Source organism: Equus przewalskii, chromosome 15 (genome assembly GCF_037783145.1).
Source record: "Equus przewalskii isolate Varuska chromosome 15, EquPr2, whole genome shotgun sequence".
Lineage (NCBI taxonomy): Eukaryota > Metazoa > Chordata > Mammalia > Perissodactyla > Equidae > Equus > Equus przewalskii.
Window position 1 is genome coordinate 39,898,494 of NC_091845.1, and position 20,158 is coordinate 39,918,651.

At 58.5% G+C, this 20,158-nt stretch overlaps 1 protein-coding gene across 2 annotated transcripts in view; it reads left to right on the forward strand.

Moving 5' to 3' along the window:
* Positions 1-1,947: 1,947 nt before the first annotated feature.
* The window catches only part of COL7A1 (collagen type VII alpha 1 chain), a 34,083-nt gene continuing 15,872 nt past the window's right edge, over positions 1,948-20,158 (forward strand). For both annotated transcript variants that reach the window (XM_070577110.1, XM_070577109.1), the window contains exons 1-65: positions 1,948-2,018; positions 2,125-2,210; positions 2,684-2,864; positions 3,522-3,681; positions 3,769-3,862; positions 3,954-4,115; positions 4,363-4,526; positions 4,604-4,733; positions 4,835-4,951; positions 5,055-5,201; positions 5,286-5,402; positions 5,473-5,622; positions 5,704-5,832; positions 6,510-6,653; positions 6,742-6,867; positions 6,970-7,113; positions 7,676-7,795; positions 7,953-8,096; positions 8,441-8,566; positions 8,667-8,813; positions 9,071-9,193; positions 9,562-9,717; positions 9,946-10,080; positions 10,166-10,312; positions 10,394-10,530; positions 10,822-10,948; positions 11,035-11,181; positions 11,268-11,440; positions 11,539-11,574; positions 11,658-11,684; positions 11,778-11,822; positions 11,896-11,958; positions 12,400-12,471; positions 12,558-12,593; positions 12,749-12,784; positions 12,963-13,034; positions 13,141-13,218; positions 13,462-13,488; positions 13,571-13,624; positions 13,769-13,831; positions 13,936-13,995; positions 14,113-14,148; positions 14,349-14,393; positions 14,473-14,508; positions 14,870-14,914; positions 14,999-15,034; positions 15,156-15,191; positions 15,547-15,579; positions 15,752-15,805; positions 15,883-15,942; positions 16,039-16,074; positions 16,173-16,253; positions 16,355-16,390; positions 16,589-16,633; positions 16,881-16,952; positions 17,189-17,233; positions 17,484-17,510; positions 17,722-17,751; positions 17,882-17,962; positions 18,039-18,074; positions 18,149-18,184; positions 18,274-18,354; positions 18,607-18,642; positions 19,051-19,113; positions 19,199-19,243. In XM_070577110.1, coding sequence (XP_070433211.1) covers positions 2,126-2,210; positions 2,684-2,864; positions 3,522-3,681; positions 3,769-3,862; positions 3,954-4,115; positions 4,363-4,526; positions 4,604-4,733; positions 4,835-4,951; positions 5,055-5,201; positions 5,286-5,402; positions 5,473-5,622; positions 5,704-5,832; positions 6,510-6,653; positions 6,742-6,867; positions 6,970-7,113; positions 7,676-7,795; positions 7,953-8,096; positions 8,441-8,566; positions 8,667-8,813; positions 9,071-9,193; positions 9,562-9,717; positions 9,946-10,080; positions 10,166-10,312; positions 10,394-10,530; positions 10,822-10,948; positions 11,035-11,181; positions 11,268-11,440; positions 11,539-11,574; positions 11,658-11,684; positions 11,778-11,822; positions 11,896-11,958; positions 12,400-12,471; positions 12,558-12,593; positions 12,749-12,784; positions 12,963-13,034; positions 13,141-13,218; positions 13,462-13,488; positions 13,571-13,624; positions 13,769-13,831; positions 13,936-13,995; positions 14,113-14,148; positions 14,349-14,393; positions 14,473-14,508; positions 14,870-14,914; positions 14,999-15,034; positions 15,156-15,191; positions 15,547-15,579; positions 15,752-15,805; positions 15,883-15,942; positions 16,039-16,074; positions 16,173-16,253; positions 16,355-16,390; positions 16,589-16,633; positions 16,881-16,952; positions 17,189-17,233; positions 17,484-17,510; positions 17,722-17,751; positions 17,882-17,962; positions 18,039-18,074; positions 18,149-18,184; positions 18,274-18,354; positions 18,607-18,642; positions 19,051-19,113; positions 19,199-19,243 — 5,532 coding nt within the window. In that variant the 5' untranslated portion in view covers positions 1,948-2,018; position 2,125. The remainder of the gene's footprint in view (positions 2,019-2,124; positions 2,211-2,683; positions 2,865-3,521; positions 3,682-3,768; positions 3,863-3,953; positions 4,116-4,362; positions 4,527-4,603; positions 4,734-4,834; positions 4,952-5,054; positions 5,202-5,285; positions 5,403-5,472; positions 5,623-5,703; positions 5,833-6,509; positions 6,654-6,741; positions 6,868-6,969; positions 7,114-7,675; positions 7,796-7,952; positions 8,097-8,440; positions 8,567-8,666; positions 8,814-9,070; positions 9,194-9,561; positions 9,718-9,945; positions 10,081-10,165; positions 10,313-10,393; positions 10,531-10,821; positions 10,949-11,034; positions 11,182-11,267; positions 11,441-11,538; positions 11,575-11,657; positions 11,685-11,777; positions 11,823-11,895; positions 11,959-12,399; positions 12,472-12,557; positions 12,594-12,748; positions 12,785-12,962; positions 13,035-13,140; positions 13,219-13,461; positions 13,489-13,570; positions 13,625-13,768; positions 13,832-13,935; positions 13,996-14,112; positions 14,149-14,348; positions 14,394-14,472; positions 14,509-14,869; positions 14,915-14,998; positions 15,035-15,155; positions 15,192-15,546; positions 15,580-15,751; positions 15,806-15,882; positions 15,943-16,038; positions 16,075-16,172; positions 16,254-16,354; positions 16,391-16,588; positions 16,634-16,880; positions 16,953-17,188; positions 17,234-17,483; positions 17,511-17,721; positions 17,752-17,881; positions 17,963-18,038; positions 18,075-18,148; positions 18,185-18,273; positions 18,355-18,606; positions 18,643-19,050; positions 19,114-19,198; positions 19,244-20,158) is intronic.

The following is a 20,158-nucleotide window of genomic DNA, read 5'->3' on the forward strand; positions in this document are numbered from 1 at the left end:
CAGACATGCACTCATCCCCAACCTTGCTTCTACCTCCCCAAGAGCCTCTACCAGAAAACTTTGAGTGACCCCCTCACAGCAGGCAGCCCTTCCTTTTTTGGGGGGACCCCTCATGGTTCTGATGAGGTTTGCCTGAACACCCTCTCAGCTGGGCCTCCAGTCTCCCCTAAAGGCTGGACCCACATGTGTGTGTGTCCATACTGTATGTGCCAGCTCTGCCCTGCTCTCACCCACCCTTGCTATACGAGAGGTGAGGGTCTTGGAGGCAGGGGCTGCCTCTGTAACAAGAGCATGACTGATTCTCTGCTGCCCTCCCTGTAGGACAGCTTCAGGGGATGGGAGGTCCTGGGACATGGCTGAGGAGACCTTGATCTTGGAAAAAGTATCTGGACCCCATGGGTCACAGCACTGTATCCCATGATAATTAGGGGGAGGGTTCAGCAATAAAAGGGGTTGTTCTGTAGCTCCAGCCTTCTGGGCAATTGGAAAACAGGCAGCATGAATGGTCCTCAGTGCCCCTAGCTCTGGCCATCCCAGAGACCTCAGGCCCTGGAGGAGTCTGGGAGAGACAAGTTTATCAGAAATGCCATCCCCATCTCTCCCCACTTAGCCTGGGGATCCCCTGGGGAGGCTGTGGGCATGTTGGAAGGGGCCCAGTGGCAGTGATGAGTATAAATGTACTTTCTGGGCTTTGCAGTTATCCAGGACTGGCAGGGGGAAAAAAACAACGGGCCTGTTCTTCTTGGGAGTGTCTCTCTGCTTTGGTGTCACCCTCTTATCATGAACAGATATGCATATACAAAGACTCACCTCCTCAGGACAGTGTCCCTGACCTAGGGGTATGTTGGGACCGTCCACAGTCACACAAGTCAGTTGAGGGAGACAGGGTTGAGGGAGACAGGGAGATGGCCGGGAAGTCAAGCTGGTTAAGGGGAGAGGAGTGGGGCAAGGGTAATTATGAAGGTGGAAGCTACAGGTGGACCATGAGGACAGTAAGGAAAGGAGGGAAGGGCCCAGGGTGACCTCTGGGCCTGGTGGGGATGATGGGTGGAAGGGGGTCTTCAAGAAGAGTAGATCGAAGGAGGGGACTCTGGCAGGCCAGAATGAGGATGTGTGGTTAGGGGTACCTGGCTTGGGGAAGACAGGCTCACCAGTGGGGAAATAGGCAGGAGGGGGTGGATTCCTGAGAGATGAGCTGTCACTGTGGGTGGTCCCACCCTCCATGTATGGATAGACCCCCCCTGCAGGCACAGCTGGCTGGCATCTGTCTGGGAATGGTTCAGGGCATAGTTGGGGGTGCGTGACACTGGGATGGACACTTAAACATAAGCATGACACAGATTCTCTCCTTCTGGCTTCCCCCTCCAAAGCGGGGGCAGGCATTACTTGGATGCAGCCCAGTGGTGCCTTGCTTTCCTTGGGATGAGCCCAGAACCTCTCATTTGCTGGGGGCTGCTCTGCCTGTCAAGGGGTTTGGGGTGGGGCACAGGAGACCCAACAGACAGGGATGGCTGAATCACAGGAGTGGCCGTCGGGACTCATGGCCTGAGGGCTTGTCTGGGCACCCCCATAGGGTGCAGGGTGAGTCATCTCCAGCTGCAGCCTTCCCCACCCCCCACCATCCTCCTGCCTCTTCGGGCCCCCAGGAACCTATCTGAATTCCAGCCTCCAGCAGTCACTTTACTAATCACTCTGTGCTTGACCTAAAGCAGCCAAGACCTCTGACCCTAGATGGGGTTGGAGGGGACCTTCCTCAGCATCTGTCTGTAGAGAACCTTCTGGGGGATTCCTAGAAGCCACAGGAGGTGGGGGGTTTTACACTTAAGTGGAGACAGATTATCCGTTCGGGGGAGGGGAGGCGGGGGCGGCGACCTCTGGGACGGTGGGTGGGGGCGGGCCTCCTGGGTCCCCGCCCGCCGCTCCGCCCCCCCCGCCCCCCCCCCCCAATCAGGGACTTTTCTCTGCTGTGGCTGCGGGACTGCGGCGGCGGCTGGCGGCGGGAGCCGACGGACGGGCAGGCAAGACTGGGACCGGGGGTAGGGGAGCGCTGGGCTCGGACCTGCCAAGGCCGCGGGGGCCGAGGGACAGAGGCGGTGGTCCTGGCTGACCGTTTCCCCCACCCAGGATGAGGCTGCGGCTCCTGGTGGCCGCGCTCTGCGCCGGGATCCTGGCAGGAGCGCTCCGAGTCCGGGCCCAGCACAGGGAGAGAGGTGGGCATGGCAGGGAAGGACCCTGTCCAGGGCGCTGTACCCTGTCACCCGCGGCTCCACCGGGCCTTCATCCTGGATCCCGCTCCCCACGACCCCACGCGCGTTCCTCCTGACTCTCCCCGGACTCCCCAAACCCTCCGCCACCCGCGCTGTGTCCTCCAAACCGCATCCTATCCTATTCGAATCCAAATTCTGGCTCCCTAGATGAGCGCTGGGTCCCCTACCCTATGTCACTCTGCACTGGCCCCCTCAGTCCCAGATCTGCATCTGTGCAGGCGACTCTCCCTCCCCACCTCCTCACCAATCCTCCGGGGAGGAGGCTGCTCCAGGCCCCACCGCGGCTCACTCCAAGGTTTCCAGGCCCAAGACAAGGCCTACTCCCCGTTCCCAGCCCCCAGTTCCAAGGGACCGCAGTGCCCCGAGAGGGGTGGGTGGGTTCCAAGAAGAGGTTGTGATCACTCCTCCCGATTCAGTGACCTGCACGCGCCTTTACGCCGCTGACATCGTGTTCCTGCTCGACGGCTCCTCATCCATTGGCCGCAGCAACTTCCGCGAAGTGCGAGGTTTCCTTGAGGGGCTGGTGCTGCCCTTTTCTGGAGCAGCCAGTGCGCAGGGTGTGCGCTTTGCTGCTGTGCAGTACAGTGACGACCCACGGTGAGTGGTGGCCCCCAGAGCTGGGGACTCAGAGCTCCTACCAGGACCCCACTCCCAGACAGGAGCAGAGAGCCCGAAAACTCCTAGACCAGGCTTTGGGGAACCCAGAGACTCCCCCAGCCACGACCTCCTCTGGAGACAGAAACCGGGATCTGCTAGGTAGAGCCCTTGCACCTGAGACACCTCCAGACCAGTGCCCCGCCAAAGACAGGGGCTGTATTTTCTGATCTGGAGATGGAGAGCCCAGGGGGGCGGCCTGGGGAGCTCAGATGCCCTGTGCCTGTTGGATTCTCCATGTTCTAGCCTCCTGACTCCTTCAGCCTCTCCACTCACCAGAGGGCCTCCCTGTCTGGCTAACGTCCACCTCCCTACAACTGAGCCCTTCCTCCTACAATTATTTAATTAACTAGACCTCCAGTCTCCCTGAGGCTGGGAGCCCCAAGGGCTCCAGGCCTGCCCAGGCCCAGCCACAGGCAGGACATAAAGGGGTACCTGAGAAGTTTGTTAACTTGGGGGCTTCAGAGGTGGACGGCAGGAATCACAGAACCAAGAGGACTATCAAGGGGGCCTGATACAACCCTCACCCAGTGAACTCCTGGAGGCCAGGGCCACAAAAGGTCCTGGCCCCTAGCCTGTTCCTAATCCCCTTCCCCATAGGACGGAGTTTGGCCTGGATGCGCTTGGCTCAGGGGGTGATGTGATCCATGCCATTCGTGAGCTCAGCTACAAGGGGGGCAACACACGCACAGGGGCTGCAATTCTCCATGTGGCTGACCATGTCTTCCTGCCCCAGCTGGCCCGACCTGGTGTCCCCAAGGTGATCTCTCACCCTACCGTGCCTCCCAAAGTGACCGCAAGCTAAGTGTCTGAGGTAGTCCTGACTTGACCCCTGCACCTGCCCCAGGTCTGCATCCTTATCACAGATGGGAAGTCCCAGGACCTGGTGGACACAGCTGCCCAGAGGCTGAAGGGGCAGGGAGTCAAGCTGTTTGCTGTGGGTGAGTACCAAGCTGCGGTGACAGTTAAGTTGGGGCAGGGACCAGTCAGAAGGCATGTTGGCAGCTGAGCCCTGATTGGGTATCACCTCAGGGATCAAGAATGCTGACCATGAGGAGCTGAAGCGAGTGGCCTCACAGCCAACCAGTGATTTCTTCTTCTTCGTCAACGACTTCAGCATCTTAAGGACGCTTCTGCCTCTTGTTTCCCGGAGAGTGTGCACGACTGCTGGTGGTGTGCCTGTGATCCTGCCCCGTGAGTTCCTGCCCACACTGTGTGCCTTGACCTGGAGCTCTGACCCTGACCCTGACCCCGACCCCAACCTGGGAGTGCTGATTCCATCCCATGTGCTCCTGACACCAAGGTGGGGGTGATGTCCTCTGAGCCTGCCCTGGAGGTGCTGACCCTACCCCATGTGCTCCTCACCCTCCACCCCAACACTGCTCCATAAGTGCTGACCCCTGATCCTCCTGCCTGATGGCCTGATTTTCCCCTTTCCCAGCTGATGGTTCGACCTCTGGTCCACGAGACCTGGTGCTGTCTGAGCCAGGGAGTCAATCCTTGAGAGTACAGTGGACGGCAGCCAGTGGCCCTGTGACTGGCTACAAGGTCCAGTACACTCCTCTGACAGGGCTGGGACAGCCCCTGCCAAGCGAGCGGCGGGAGGTAAGGATGTCAGGAGTGGTAGGTGGAGGGCTGGGAACTTGGCTGGGCAAGATGAAGTGACCTCTGACCCTGGGCAGGTGAGCATCCCAGCTGGTGAAACCAGCATACAGCTGCAGGGTCTCCGGCCACTGACTGAGTACCAAGTGACTGTGGTTGCTCTCTACGCCAACAGCATTGGGGAGGCCGTGAGCGCGACAGCTCGGACCAGTGAGCACTTCTGCTAACCTCTGACCCACTTACCTAGCCACCCACCCCCGTAACCCCTTCCACTCCTGACTCCACTAATCCCTGGTGGGATCTTCCCCCAGCTGCCCTGGAGGGGCCAGAGCTGACCATCCAGAACACCACAGCCCGCAGCCTCCTGGTGGCTTGGCAGAGTGTACCAGGTGCCACTGGTTACCGTGTGACGTGGGGAGTCCTCAGTGGTGAGTGAGAGGTGTGGGCTGAGGGGGGGTCCCTGCACCTCAGACAGGATTGCAGAGTCCTGAATCTGCAAGGCCCATTCACTCCTCTGTGCCCCCTGTGTAGGTGGGGCCTTGCAGCAGCAGGAGCTGGGCCCTGGGCAGGGGTCGGTTTTGCTGCATGACTTGGAGCCTGGCACAGACTATGAGGTGACCGTGAGTGCTCTGCTTGGCCATAGTGTGGGATCTGCCACCTCCCTGACTGCCCGAACTGGTGAGAAGACTGGCTGCTTTTTCGGGCTGGGTGGGCAGGCAGGCAGGGCACAGAGGCCGCTGATGTCCCATGTGCCCTGGGCAGATACTTCTGTTGAGCAGACCCTGCGCCCAGTCATCCTGGGTCCCACATCCATCCTCCTTTCCTGGAACTTGGTGCCTGAGGCCCGTGGCTACCGGCTGGAGTGGCGACGTGAGAGTGGTCAGTGCAGGGGGGAGGAGTGAGCAGGTAGGGGTTTGGCTTCAGCTGGCCTGACCCTGTCATCTTGCAGGCTTGGAGGTGCCAGAGAAGGTGGTACTGCCCTCTGATGTGACCCGCTACCAGTTGGATGGGCTGCAGCCAGGCACTGAGTATCGCCTCACGCTCTACACTCTGCTGGAGGGCCGCGAGGTGGCCACGCCCGCCACTGTGGTCCCCACTGGTGAGGGCTCTGTGGCCCTGGCCAAGTAAAGGGGAAGGTACAGGGGCCCTAGGCTGCCTCTCATGCTATGCTCTCCAACAGGTCCAGAAATGCCTGTGGGCCCTGTGACGGACCTACAGGCAACCGAGCTGCCTGGGCAGCGGGTACGAGTGTCCTGGAGCCCAGTTCCCAGTGCCACTGAGTACCGCATCACCGTGCGCAGCACCCAGGGTGAGGTGGACACAGCCAGCACCTAGACGCACACAAAAGTTCCAGCCCTCGGGGTCTGATTGCATCCTCATCCCATCTCCTTCCACTCTTGGGTCTCTACAGCCTCCTCCTGTCTCCTTGTCCATCCATCTCCCAAGATGGCACTGAGCCCAGACCCATCGCAGGGCCTGTCTGCCCCCTGCTCTGCCCCAGCCTATATCCTCACCTGGGTCTCTCTCCACTCTCTGCCCTGCATCCCTGTTCATGGCTTTCACTCTTCTCCACAACCACAAGCTCAATGACCTGCCCTTCTGTTACCCTAGCTGTGACGACTGTCCCCACTGACCTCTCTCATCCAATGTCCCCGTCCAATACTGACCCCTGTCACCCCACATCCCTGCCTATCAATGACCTGTCGACTCAAATCACTGTCTACTGACTTCTGTCATCCTATATCCCATGTCCCTGTCCACTAACCCTTATCATCCTGTGTCCCATTCCTTACTGGCCTCTGTTATCCCATGTCACTGTCCATCACTCACTCCTTTTTTCCCATGTCCTCATCTCTCACCTTTTTCATCCCATGTCCCATCCCTCACTGACTGTTTTCATCCGTATCCCTGTCTGTCACTGACTGCCATCTCCCACATCCCTGTCTCTCACTGACCCCTGCCCACCTACTCTGCCTTCTCCCTTAGGGGTTGAGCGGACCCTGGTGCTTCCTGGGAGTCAGACAGCCTTTGACTTGGATGACGTCCGGGCTGGGCTGAGCTACACTGTGCGGGTGTCTGCTCGAGTGGGTACCCATGAGGGTAGTGCCAGCATCCTCACTGTCCGCCGGGGTGAGCACTGAAGGAGGGTTGTGAGGGACAGCTGCCTGACTCACCCCAATCCTGATCTTGACCCCTGACCTCTGTCTTTAACCCTCAGAGCCAGAAACTCCACTTGCTATCCAGGGGCTGCGGGTCATGGCGTCAGATGCAACGTGGGTGAGGGTGGCCTGGGGACCTGTTCCTGGAGCCAGTGGATTTCGGATTAGCTGGAGGACAGAGGATGGTCAGTGTGGGGTGTGTGGGAGGGTTGTTGAGGGGAACCATCAAGATATGGGAGACTAAGGGGACAGGCAGGAGCCATGCCAACACTTCCCTCCAACCCTAGGTCCAGAGTCCAGCCGGACATTGCCCCCAGGATCTACTGCCACGGATATCATGGGGCTGCGGCCTGGAACCTCCTACCAGGTGGCTGTGTCGGCACTGCGAGGGAGAGAGGAGGGCCCCCCTGTGGTCATCGTGGCTCGAACTGGTCAGGGCCTGACGCAGCCCCTTGGCTGTCTACCTCCAGAGCCCCTTCTGACCCCCATGCCTCCCATCTCGGACCCTTGCTTCTCCCCAAAACTCCAGTCTCCCCCTTCAGACTCCCACTGCCTCCTGCCTTGGAACCCCTGCTCCCGCTTCAGTCTCCCTTGCCTCCTCTTAAGCCCGCCTTCTTCAGGTTCCTCTGCCTCTCCCCTAAGACCCCGCTGTCTCTGCCCTCGGATTTCTACCATCTCATCTCTCAGACCCCCACTGCCTTTTCTCCTGGACCCGATTCTCCTCTTCAACTTATACTTTCTCCTTTATCAGCCCCCCTCAATGCCTCCTAACACCTCTATCAGAACCCCACTACCTTCTCTGTCAGACCCTCTTGTCTCTCGGATTCCTCTCACCTGCCACCTCAGATCCCCATCTCCTCTCCTTCCCCCATCTGCTCCATTCACTACCTCCCCTGTGAGATCTCTGCCTCCTGTTAGATTCCCATAGCCTTCCCCTATTAGATGGCCCCCCAATGCCTCCCTCACCAGACTCTCCACTGCCTCTCCCCCCAGACCCACTGGGCCCTGTGAGGACAGTCCATGTGACTCAGACCAGCAGCTCATCTGTCACCATTGCCTGGAACAGAGTTCCTGGTGCCACAGGATACAGGATCTCCTGGCACTCAGGCCACGGTGGGGACCTGGGGTTTTGGAAGGGACCAGAGGTTTTGGAGGGTTGTGGGGGGTAGGTCTGTGTGGAATGGAAGCTGGGAGTTTCTTAGGGGTCTAGGTGGGGCATTGGAGGGCAGAATCTGGCTAGTCCCAGAACTGCCTCCATCCTCACTCCCAGGCCCAGAGAAATCCCAGTTGGTTTCCGGGGAGGCCATGGTGGCTGAGCTGGATGGGCTGGAGCCAGATACTGAGTACACAGTGCACGTGTGGCCCCATGTGGCTGGTCTGGAGGGGACCCCCGCCTCTGTGGTTGTGAGGACCAGTGAGTAGACCCTGGCCAGCTGCCAACCACATCCCATTGGCTATCCCACCCTGCTCTGTATTCGTGACTGCTCCAGCTGCCCACTCCATCACTGCTCAATGACTTCTCTTCCCACACTGACCTACCCGACATTGACTAAGTGTCCACCCACAGTGACCTCCTGTCTGCTGTGCACTGCCCACTCCAAGGCACTGACCTCTTCCCTCTCAGGGGTTGCCTACATTGACCTGTCCACACTAACCTCACACTAATCTTCAGACTTGCCTCCATAGACCATACCTGAACTGCCACCCTGTTCTCTGCCAGTCAGTGGCCCCTGACCCTTAACCTGCCTCTGTCCCCAGACCCTGAGCCCGTGGGCAGTGTGTCGAAGCTACAGATCCTCAATGCTTCCAGTGATGTTCTACGGGTCACCTGGGTGGGGGTCACTGGAGCCACAGCCTACAGACTGGCCTGGGGCCGGAGCGAGGGTATGATTCCCTGACATTGCCCTTGTCCCTCCTGACGGGGATTGCCCTCTCTGATCAGCCACTCCCACCCCTGACCGTTGTCCTATGCTCGCCTGGCCAGGTGGCCCCACCAGACAGCAGATACTTCCAGGAAACACGGACTCCGCAGAAATACGCGGCCTCGAAGGAGGCGTCAGCTACTCGGTGCGAGTGACTGCTCTTGTAGGGGACCGTGAGGGCGCGCCTGTCTCCATTGTCGTCACCACGCGTAGGCGGGGCTTGGGTTGGGGCGAGCCTTGGATTGGTGGCCTGGACGGTTTGGGGGCGGGGTTTGTGCTCGGTATTGGAAAAGGGACCAGGATTGGTGGTGAGCCTGGAGGGGCGGGGTCTGAGGGGGGAAGAGGGATGAAGCCTGGGGTAGTCAGAGGGACCAACTGGGGGCGGGGCATGTTCCAGGATTGGTCTGGAATTGGCGCAGGGCCCAGTAGGGGCGGAGCCTCCCTGATTGCCCTGCTTTCTCTCAAGCGCCGGAGGCTCCGCCAGCCCTGGAGACCCTTCATGTAGTGCAGAGAGGGGAGCACTCGCTGAGCCTGCGCTGGCAGCCGGTGCCCGGAGCACAAGGTTTCCGTCTGCGTTGGCGACCCGAGGGTGAGAGGTGCCCCGGTTGGGGGTTAGGGACCAATGGGGGCGGGGCTGTGGGCGGGGTCGGCGAGGTGGGCGAGGTTAGTGGGAGTGGGTAGAGTCTGTCAGTGGGGGTCTGCAGGATCTCCGTAGGGGAGATGAATCGGGTCTGGTGGGTGGGATCAATGAGGGTCAGTCGGGCACGGGCAGTAAAACGGGCAGGATCAGCGAGAACGGGAAAGATCAATCAGAAGGGTCGACTCCGTCAGCAGGGTCAGTCAGTGAGGCTGGCGGGGTCATCGTCAGTAACGTAGGTGGGGGTCAGTAAGGTGGGTGGGTCCATTAATGCTGGTCTGTGGCATCTTCCCATGTGCCTCTTGCCCTCACCCTCCCAGCTGTCCCAGGTGGCCAGGAACAGTCTCGGGTCCTGGGACCGGAGCTCGGTAGCTACGAACTGGACGGGTTGGAGCCAGCGACCCTGTACCGCGTGTGGCTGAGTGTCTTGGGGCCCGCTGGAGAAGGGCCCCCGGTGGAAGTGACTGCATACACTGGTGTGCTCTTCTTCCCGCTGATGACCTACCCTGATTTCCTGCATCCCATGACCCTGAATGACTCCTCCTGTAGCTCCCCTACCACTTCTGACCTTGGGATGATCCCAACTTGACTTCCCATGACACTTTCTTCACTAAGATGAATCTGCCCCAGGATCTCCTTAGATCTCTCCCCTCTGGGTTCTCAGAACACAGACTCTGATCCTTGGTCTTTGGTTCCTCCTTCAGAGTCACCTCGTGTCCCAAGCACTGAACTGCGTGTGGTAGACACCTCAATTGACTCAGTGACTCTGGCCTGGACCCCAGTGCCTGGGGTGTCCAGCTACAGCCTGTCCTGGCGGCCACTCAGAGGCCCTGACCAAGGTGAAGGGGAGGCCAGGGTTGGGGTGGGCTGGCAGTTGAGGCTCCACGGAGGGCCTCTTGTTTAACTGAGTTCTGTCCTCTGCAGAAATGCTTGGGGCCTCACAGACACTTCCAGGGATATCGAGCTCCCAGCGGGTGACAGGACTAGAGCCCGGCATCTCCTATATTTTCTCCCTAACACCCGTCCGGGAGGGTATACAGGGGCCTGAGGCTTCTATCACACAGAGCCCAGGTATGGTGGGCACAGTGGGAGGGGCATAAGGGGGTAGCTAGATGGGCTGACCGCTTCAGTAACTCAGCCCCCTTCCTGCAGTGTGTCCCCATGGCCTGATGGACGTGGTGTTCCTGCTCCATGCCACTCGGGACAATGCTCATCGTGCAGAGGCTGTGAAGCGAGCCCTGGAGCGTCTGGTGTCTGCGCTTGGGCCTCTTGGGCCACAGGCAGTCCAGGTTTGGCCCCAGAGGCAGCCAGAGCCTTACCTGTTCCTGCCCTTCCCCACCCTAGGCTCCACACCAGCTACCATTTCCCTGCCCCACCACCGGTCTCAGCTTTCTCCCAGCCCTTCCCCAGACTCCAGATCTGCTCACCTGCTGGTTGGCTCCCTATCCTACCATCACTGCTGACCACCTAATAGTTCAGGTTTAGTCATACACCCCAGGCTCTGTGTCTTCCCCCAGGCTCTCTGTCCCCCATCCCTGCTCTGTCATCCTCCACAGGCTCTGTGTCCCCCCCTACTCTAGATTGGCCTCCTGTCCTACAGTCACCGGCCCTCTCCACTGTTCCCGCTGAACAGCTCCCATGACCCTGGTGTCATCCTGCAGAAGATCCGCAGCATCCCCTACATGGACCCAAGTGGGAACAACCTGGGTAGGATCTGCAGGGAACATGGACTCTTGGGGCTGACCCCATTGGGAGCTTGGTGCCCCTGGATTCTGACATGTCCTTTCTCCCAGGCATAGCCGTGGTCACAGCTCACAGACACCTGATGGCACCAGATGCTCCTGGACGCCGCCAGCATGTGCCAGGGGTGATGGTTCTGCTAGTAGATGAGCCCTTGAGAGGTGACATCTTCAACCCTGTCCGCGAAGCCCAGGCTGCTGGTGAGGAGCAGGGCTGATGAGGATGAGCCTGGGAATAGGGCTTGCCCCAGCAAGATGGTCATGCAGGCTGCTGGACCCCTCCTTAGGGCTCAAAGTGATGATGCTGGGCTTGGTGGGAGCTGATCCAGAACAGCTGCGTCGCTTGGTGCCAAGCACGGACCCTGTCCAGAACTTCTTCGCAGTGAATGATGGTTCAAGCTTGGACCAAGCAGTCAGTAGTCTGGCAACAGCCCTGTGTCAGACAGCTTTGGCCACCCAGGTTTGAAAGGGGCCTCTGGGGGGCTAAGTGGTATAGAAAAGGGGATTTGGGGATTCTTGATAGAACTGCCTGGCCTCAAGGAGACCTTGTGTCCACAGCCACAGCCAGGGCCTTGCTCGGTGCATTGTCCACAGGTAAGTGTCCAGGGTTGAGAGGGTGGGCGAGGGCACCCCTGGAGCTAGCCACTCTGACCCTCATTTGACATGCCTTTCCCCAGGGCCAGAAAGGGGAGCCTGGAGAGATGGTGAGCGGCCTTAGTGGGGGGTAAAGAATGGGTTGGAAGTCAGTGGGGCAGGGGGAGGTTGGCAACACAGGGCTCACTGATCACCTTTCCTAGGGCCTGAAAGGACAAGCTGGGCCTCCTGGCCCCCCTGGCCTGCCGGTGAGTGCCTCCCCACGCCTGTCCTCTGCGCCCTGACTGACATACAGCCTCCTCACCTGCTCTCTCCTCTCAGGGCAGGATTGGTGCTCCTGGCCCCCAGGGACCCCCTGGAAGTACTATTGCAAAGGGCGAGCGGGTGAGTGTGAAGACCATTGAGGTTCCCCTAAGACACTCCTCGAAGTTTCCTCAGGGTTTTTAGAAGTGAGAAGGAAAAAGCAGAGTTAGAACCACAGGATATTCCTAGAAGCCTAAGTGGACATTATAAACCACACTAGGCTTTGGGGAAGGGTCTGAAGTAGAGGGGCCAGTGGGGTTTTGAGATCCCCTGGAGAGCCTGGATGGAAATTCTAAGTCCTAGAGTCAGGGAGGGCCCTCCGCCTCATCACTGCCCTTGTGCCTGGAGTCAGGCTCCATTCAGCTTGAAGAGGCCACTTCTCTGCCCCACTGCTTCACCCCCAACAACACTCGGGGGCTTATGGTGGTGAGGAGTCCAGATGAAGAATAGTCTGGGCTACTCCAGCAAACCAGGGGCACTGAGGGAAGGTCCCTTCCTGCCCTGACCTCTTTGCCTCCTTAGGGCTTCCCTGGGGCAGATGGGCCTCCAGGCAACCCTGGCCGCCCTGGGATTCCTGGAACCCCTGGCCCAAAGGTGAGCAAGCTTTGCCCTTGCAGGTCATGTGGTGGGGCACTTTGCTTGAGTGGTTGGGGTGGTCTGACTCTGGCTTCCATTTACAGGGCTCCCCAGGGTGGCCCGGCCCTCGTGGAGAACCGGTAAGTTGCTCTTCCTTCTTTACTCTCTCAGCATTTTCCCAAAGTTCTTTCTGCAGGATGGGGACCTGGGATGGTAGGGCAGTGTTGGCCCATGGGGGCCCACCCTGAGATGCGCCTGAGACCAAGCATCACACTTTGCTATGTTTTGTCCTCAGGGAGAACGAGGGCCTCGAGGCCCGAAGGGGGAGCCGGTAGGTGAAGGGGGAAGGGAGGGAGCCAGGATGTCCCAGGGAGGAACAGGGTTATCCCAGGCAAGACACTGTGTAGGGGCTAAGGCGTGATAAGGACTAGCTGGGGCACCTCTAGGGGCTTCTCCCACTTCAAGGCTCCCATACCCTGCATCCTGTCCACTCCTCTCTGTCCCTGCAGGGAGAGCCTGGGCAAGTCAGAGGAGGCGATGGCCCAGGGCTTCCTGGGCAGAAAGGGGACCCTGGACCTCCGGTAAGTTCTGGGGTCTGTGGGGGGCAAGTGATGTGTGATGGGGGAACCAATGTGGGGGGAGTAAGGGTCTATGAGGTTGTACTTTATACTTTGTCTCCTCCACCAGGGCACCCCTGGATCTCGTGGCCCACTGGGGGACCCAGGACCCCGTGGCCCCCCAGGACTTCCTGGAACAGCAGTGAAGGTAATGGCATGACCACCATATGGTCTCATCATCTCCATGTGAACCAGTGACCTGGGGACCCCATTTGAACCCATATAACCCCTATTGGTCACTCTGAGCCTATGTGACCCCTTGACCCTCCATAATTCCTCAGTTCCTCCATGACCTTTGTAATCCAATTTGACCCCATGACCCTCATTCCTCCTGGTATCTTGGGGAGTGGAAGTGTCGTCCAGGGTCATAGGGTCATGATCTGTCTTCTAGGGTGACAAAGGTGATCGTGGGGAACGGGTAAGTGAGGAGCAAGGTATGCTGGGGGTGGCTTGGGATCTGGATCCCACTAGCCATCCCCTGACCTGCTGTTCTCTCCCAGGGTCCCCCTGGACCAGGTGATGGCAGCACTGCTCCAGGGGAGCCCGGGCTGCCGGTGAGGGGGACTTGAGGCTTTGCTGGGGACCCTGGGGGCCATGCTCAGGGGTATAGATGGAGGGGCTGAAGGCTCTGCTGGGGCAGTAGGTGCATGCTAGACCTCACAGTTTGGGGCTCACATTTTTTACTCACTTCCTCCTAGGGTCTTCCTGGAAGCCCTGGACCCCAAGGCCCAGTTGGCCCCTCTGGAGAGAAAGGAGAAAAGGTAGGAGACATGACTTCTTGGTGTCCCAGTTCTGGGGCAGAAGGCTCTGAGTGCTGGGGGGCACGGCCTCCCCTGGGTCTTCCACCCGTCTGTTTCTCCTTCAGGGTGACTGTGAGGATGGAGCCCCAGGTCTCCCAGGACAACCTGGGACCCCCGGTGAGCGGGTGAGTGCAGGGGTCAGGGGTTCTGAATGTAGTGGGCATAGCTCCTGCCCTGACCCTCAGCCGTCAACCCTCTACTCCATTCTTATGCCCAAACTGAAATCTCTGAACCTCTTCCAGGGCCTACAGGGACCTCCTGGAAATGTTGGCCCCAAAGTAAGTGCCATTTTGGAAGGGGTCTGGTATGAGGGGTGGCACATTGTGACCCTTATAGGATTAGGGGAGGTGGGAGAACCAGGAGATAAGGATTCTCTCCAGGTCAGAGGTTGTGGTTTCAGAGGTGGGAGGGCTGGAGTTTGAAGCACCTTGTCTGGGGTTTGACAGTCAAGGCCCCTCTCCTATCTCTCTCCCCTCAGGGTGACCGAGGACTAACAGGGAGTGTGGGTGAGACTGGAGAGAAGGTAAGTGCAGCCCGGGGTGCCCTCAGGGCCTTGGAGGATCTGGGGCCAGACTCAGCACCAACCCATGCTGTTCCATCAGGGTGAACGTGGATCCCCTGGCCCGGTTGGACCCCAGGTGAGCCCACTGACCCCAATGCTAGTGCCAGCTGACCTGGACTCTGTGACCCCTCCTGGTTCTGTCTTCTCACCTTTGACCTCGACTGCCCTGCCCCTCCAACCCTCCTCACATGACTCCTGATCTCTGCTGATGTGGGCTATAACCCTCAACCCCAGGGACTCACTTTTAGCTTTCTGACCTTGCTGAACTGACCTTCACTTCCACACCTGGTCTCTATTCTGCCGAGTTTGACCCCTGCTGACCTAAATCCTGGTCTTCTGTGACCCCTCTCCAGCCCCTACCCCCAACCTCTAGCCCTTGTTTGCCATAACCCCCTGCCCCCACCCACCTGGACCAACATTTCTGCTCCTCTTTCCAGGGGCTGCCTGGAGTTGCTGGACGTCCTGGAGCTGAGGGTCCTGAAGTAAGTCTGTGACTGTGGTGGGACCAGGAGTGGGGCTTTCATGTGTTCTTCCCCGTCCTGGGCTCATGCTTTCTCCACATGCAGGGGCCACCAGGACCCGCTGGCCGCCGAGGAGAGAAGGTGGGTCATGGGCTGGGGGCCAGTCCCCTCTGCTTCCAGGGATGCTGGCAGGTGGGAGACCGAAACCTTGGGTTTCTAGGTGGGTCTCTGACCCATCCCTGTCTCTGTCCTTTCTCTACAGGGGGAGCCTGGTCTCCCTGGGGTGCCTGCTGTAGTGGTGAGTAAAGGGAGAATGGGGTTCTGAGCACTGTGCAGCTCCTTGAACAGTGACCCAGCTGTAAACTGGTGTTCCACGCTGTGACCCCATAACCTTGGGACCCTGGGTAGCCTCAGAGTTCTGTGACTCTCCTTATGCTATAATGCACCTCCTGACTCCTGGCGTGATCCTGTGACCCCATGACCACCATACAGCTCATGAGCTCTGTGTAACCCCTGCCCTGCTTCCAGCGGTGACCCTGTGACCTCTGGACAGACTGAGCTCTGTGACTTCCAGTTTTATATAATCTCAACTCCAATCAAGGCTATATGATCCCCAGGCAAGGCCAAGCTATGTCTGTCCTGTTTGTTTTCAGGGACCTGCTGGTGCTGGACCCAAAGGAGAGAAGGTAAGTCTGTAAGTCTTGCGAGAGTGAAGAGAGGGTGAACAGGGTTGAGGTCAAGACCATAGGGCTTGCCTCTGGGCATGCCTAGAGGCCTCTGGAAGTCATGAGGGTTGTGGCATGATTGCTGGGGGTCATGGAGCCTGGGGCTGGCGCTAATGGTCTTTGTCACCTCCAGGGAGATGTGGGGCCCACCGGGCCCAGAGGAGCCCCCGGAGTCAAAGGGGAGCGGGTGAGTGAAAGGAAAGTGTTTAGGGGGAATACTGGTAAAGGTTGTGCCCCTCTGACTTCTGATCTTTCCACCCACAGGGCCCACCTGGCTTGGTTTTTCCTGGAGACCCTGGCCCCAAAGGAGACCCTGGAGACAGGGTAAATAAATATGGAGATGGGGAGTGTGACAGAAGGAGATGAGATGGTACCTGGGACCCCCAGCTAAGTCCTGTTCCCCTTTCCCATGCCCTGCAGGGTCCCATTGGCCTCACTGGCAGAGCAGGACCCCCAGTAAGTACCTGTGACCTTGGGTAATGTCAAGATTTCTGGGGTTACCTCCCCTCAAGAGCTGGCTGCTATGTGCAGCCTTACTCTTGCCTGCTCCACAGGGTGACTCAGGGCCTCTTGGAGAAAAGGGAGACCCTGGGCGGCCTGGCCCCCCAGGACCTGTTGGCCCCCGAGGACGAGACGTAAGAGGGCTGGATTCCAGGAGTCCCAGGGGTTAGGGGAGTAGGGTGTGGCTGGCATCACTGGACGTCTTGGGACCAGGGCTGATTCTCATGTCTCACAGGGTGAAGTTGGAGAGAAAGGTGACGAGGGCCCCCCGGTGAGTCTCCTTCCCACTGTGGTTTCGATCCTTTACCCTTGAAGTATGATCCCGGTGGGCTGGGGGCTCTACTAGATCCTTCAGTCCATCTCCCTACTTCCTGTCCAGTTGGTGCCCAGGCCCTTTTCTGCCCCCACTCCCTCAGTTACTTTGAGCCTAACTCACCCGCTCAATGTGTGGCTTTCTCTCCATCACAAGGGTGACCCAGGTTTGCCTGGAAAAGCTGGAGAGCGTGGCCTTCGGGTGAGCCTTGGCTGGGAGAAGTAAGGGGTGATGGGAGAATCTATAGGAGGTGGGCATGAAGGTGATAGGAGATTCTGGGGGGGAGAAAGTGTGATAGGAAAGTCTGGAGGGAGGTGATGGGAGATCCTGCAGGGAGGCTTGCAGTGATGGGAAACTCTGGCCTGGTTTTAAGGGTAATGGGGAACCTGGGGCAGTATGAGGCATCTTGGGGGAACCTGCAAAATCTCAGACCACCTGCTCTTCCCAGGGGGCACCTGGAGCTCGGGGGCCTGTGGGTGAGAAGGGAGACCAGGGAGATCCTGGAGAAGATGGACGAAATGTGAGTCCTAACCTCTGACCCCTGACCCTTAACCTCAACCCCCAACATCCAATTCCCACCCCCAATCCTGCCACCCCAACATTGCAATACCAAACCCTCACTATCCTCATTTCCTCTAACCCCTTCATCACAACCCCCAAAGGCCACCAGGGTCCCCATGAGTCCTTAAGGTACTTCTAAAGCTCCCTGAAACTGCCCGCTATCCTCAGTGACCCTGACTCTCTGACTTTCTCCAGGGCAGCCCTGGACCATCTGGATCCAAGGGTGACCGTGGGGAGCCGGTGAGTAGTGCTGGTGTTCCGGGTTTGGGAGGGATGGAGATTTCCACAGCTCGATCTGATTGATGTCCACCTGAGGGGCCTGGACGTCGAGGTGGGGAGCACTGATGGCCACCTCCAGGCCTGTCCTGCCTTCTAGGGATTGGCATTGGGGTGCTGCAGGGAATCTGGGAGCAGAGTTGAGCTCGGGGCAAACCTGTGCCATGCCCTGCGACCAAGGGCTCCTGTTGACTACAATTCTTTTCTTTCCCAGGGTCCCCCAGGACCCCCTGGACAGCTGGTAAGGGTTGAGTTGGGTCTGGTGCTCTTCTCCCTTACCTACTCCTGTTGGCTCCACACTGTGTCCCCTCATCCCTTCCACTGACTCCCACATCCCCCACTGCCCCCTAATATTTCCACTGATCCCATAGCTCCCATTGGCCCCATCTCCCCTCACCAACTCCATTTCCTCTCGTTGGATCATTCTTCTCATTGGTCATTCCCTCCCACAGGTGGACACGGGACTTGGAGCCAGAGAGAAGGTATCAGGGCCTGTGGGTGGAGTGAAGCTGTGAGCATAGGAAGGCATCCCTGTGCCCCCAGCACAGGTTCTGCCTGGGGTGTGCCTGTGGCCCTAGTGCTGTTCCCTCAACAAGCTTGTCTCTGCTACAGGGAGAACCTGGGGACCGTGGACAGGAGGGTCCTCGAGGACCCAAGGGTGACCCCGGTCCCCCTGGAGCCTCTGGGGAGAGGGTGAGTGTGGTTGGTCCCATGGGGATGTGTGGGCCTGGGAAAGCCTGCTCTGATTTCTTCCTCCCTCTCTCCTCAGGGCATTGCTGGACTTCGGGGGCCCCCAGGCCCACAGGTAAGCGATGCACTTTGCCTGATCACACAAACCCCCTTCTTGCCTTCACCTCTCACTGACCTTGTTCCCTCCAGGGGGACCCAGGCATCCGAGGCCCAGCAGGAGAAAAGGTGAGAGGGTACAGAGGTTTTTTGACTATGAGCCTGGGCTCTCAGATCCGTCTCATCCTTTGAGGCCTCTTGCCACTCTGTTTCCTCAGGGTGACCGGGGCCCCCCTGGCCTGGATGGCCGCAGTGGGCTAGATGGGAAACCAGGAACTTCTGGCCCCCCTGGGCTGCATGTGAGTCATGGTGATCACTGCCTTGTTGCGTCCCTTCCCTTGCCCCTTCGCATGACTCCAACCTCACCTGGGTCTTCTTGGTCTTGAGCTCTGGGGCCAGAGGGGTTATCTGTGTCTTCTTCTAGAATCCTGCTGGGTGGGGGATGTTACTGCCTTTAGGCCTTGGGTTCACAGGAACTAGTAACCCTGTCAGCGGGCAGTGCCCCTGACTGATGACCACTGCAGACTCCCTGACTTTAAGTCTCTTTTCAGGGTGCCACAGGCAAAGCTGGGGACCCAGGGAGAGACGTAAGTAAGGGGAGATGTTAGGGTGGAGGACGGCTCAGGGGTCTAGTGTAAACTGCAGCCAGGTTGTCATAGTCACAGCATCAGTGGGAGTAGAAGGAACTGGCCCAGTCCTGTCCTTGGAAGGAGTCCCAGTCCATGACAGGCAGGTTTTAGTAGAGTCCTGCTTTCTGACCTTCTCTGCCTTGGGGGCCTTAATAAGTCCTCAAGTCCTGGGAGTTCTTCCCTTGGGAGTCTCAGCAGGGGTGCTCCTAACCCGTGGGGTCTCTTCCTAAAGGGATCTCAGTGGCACCTCTCAATTCTGGGGGTCTTCACACTGGAGGAGGATTTTAGTGGCATCCTCCCAGTCGATGGATGCATCCCAGGGGATATCTCAGTGGCCCTTTCAATCCTAACAAAGACTTTTTCCAGGGGCTTCCAGGCCTCCGAGGAGAACAGGGCCCCCCTGGCCCCCCTGGTCCCCCTGGAGCACTGGTAAGTCTCGGCTTTCATGTTACCCTTTTGCCCCTTACTGCCCTCACCCCAGCCCTGACTTCTGACTGATGATCTGTTCCCACAGGGAAAGCCAGGCGAGGATGGCAAGCCTGGCCTGAATGGGAAAAATGTGAGTGTCCAGGGCAGACACGGCAAACTGCCGAGAAACACCAGCAAATGTCCACAGCCCAGATGTCCAGATACACATGCGGCACCCATGCAGACATGTGCTGAGACTTGCCAACACCCACGTACCTAGCCCAGACATGCAGATACATCGTGAAACACATGTCCATATGCACCCACAGGCAGCCTCTCAGACAGTGAGTTAGGTGGACATGTTGACTTATGCCAGATGGGCTGACACCTGCTAAAATAACCCACAGCCACAGGCACAGATGAAGAGCCCTGGACACAGATTGAGAGGTGCAGACACGCTGGTGTGAAGCCACATTCGGGGACACTTGGAGACATGTTGACACACAAACTCTTCCACCCAGCCTCAGATATGTGCTAAGACATGGACCCAGGGTCACATGTGGACCTGTGTTGAGTCCTGATGAGACACACATCCAAGGCTCTGACATGTGACACATGCTGGGACACACTGACGCAATCACTCACATACAAATGGCCACACATATTGAGATACACAAAAGATTTGCAGACAGATACCAAGATGCACAGATAATTCTAAAGGCACTAGGGTCATGCAGACATGTGCATCCTGGGTATATATGTATAAGCCAATGCCCACATGCAGACACGAGTCAAGATGTGCAGATGGACGGAGACACCCACCAAGTGCCGCCTACCAGGACACACTGAGCCATGCACAGGTACACGTGCTAATACACACATACCCAGGACATGTGGACACACACAAACCCAGAGATTCTTCAATGTAGAGTTACATCTAGAAAGCCAGAGACAGGAGGACATGTGCAGTCACATGTGGAGGTGAGCGGATGCACACAGGCACACCCTCAGACGTGCAACAGCTCACTCAGACAGTCACAGGGTACACTCCAGGACACACAGAGGC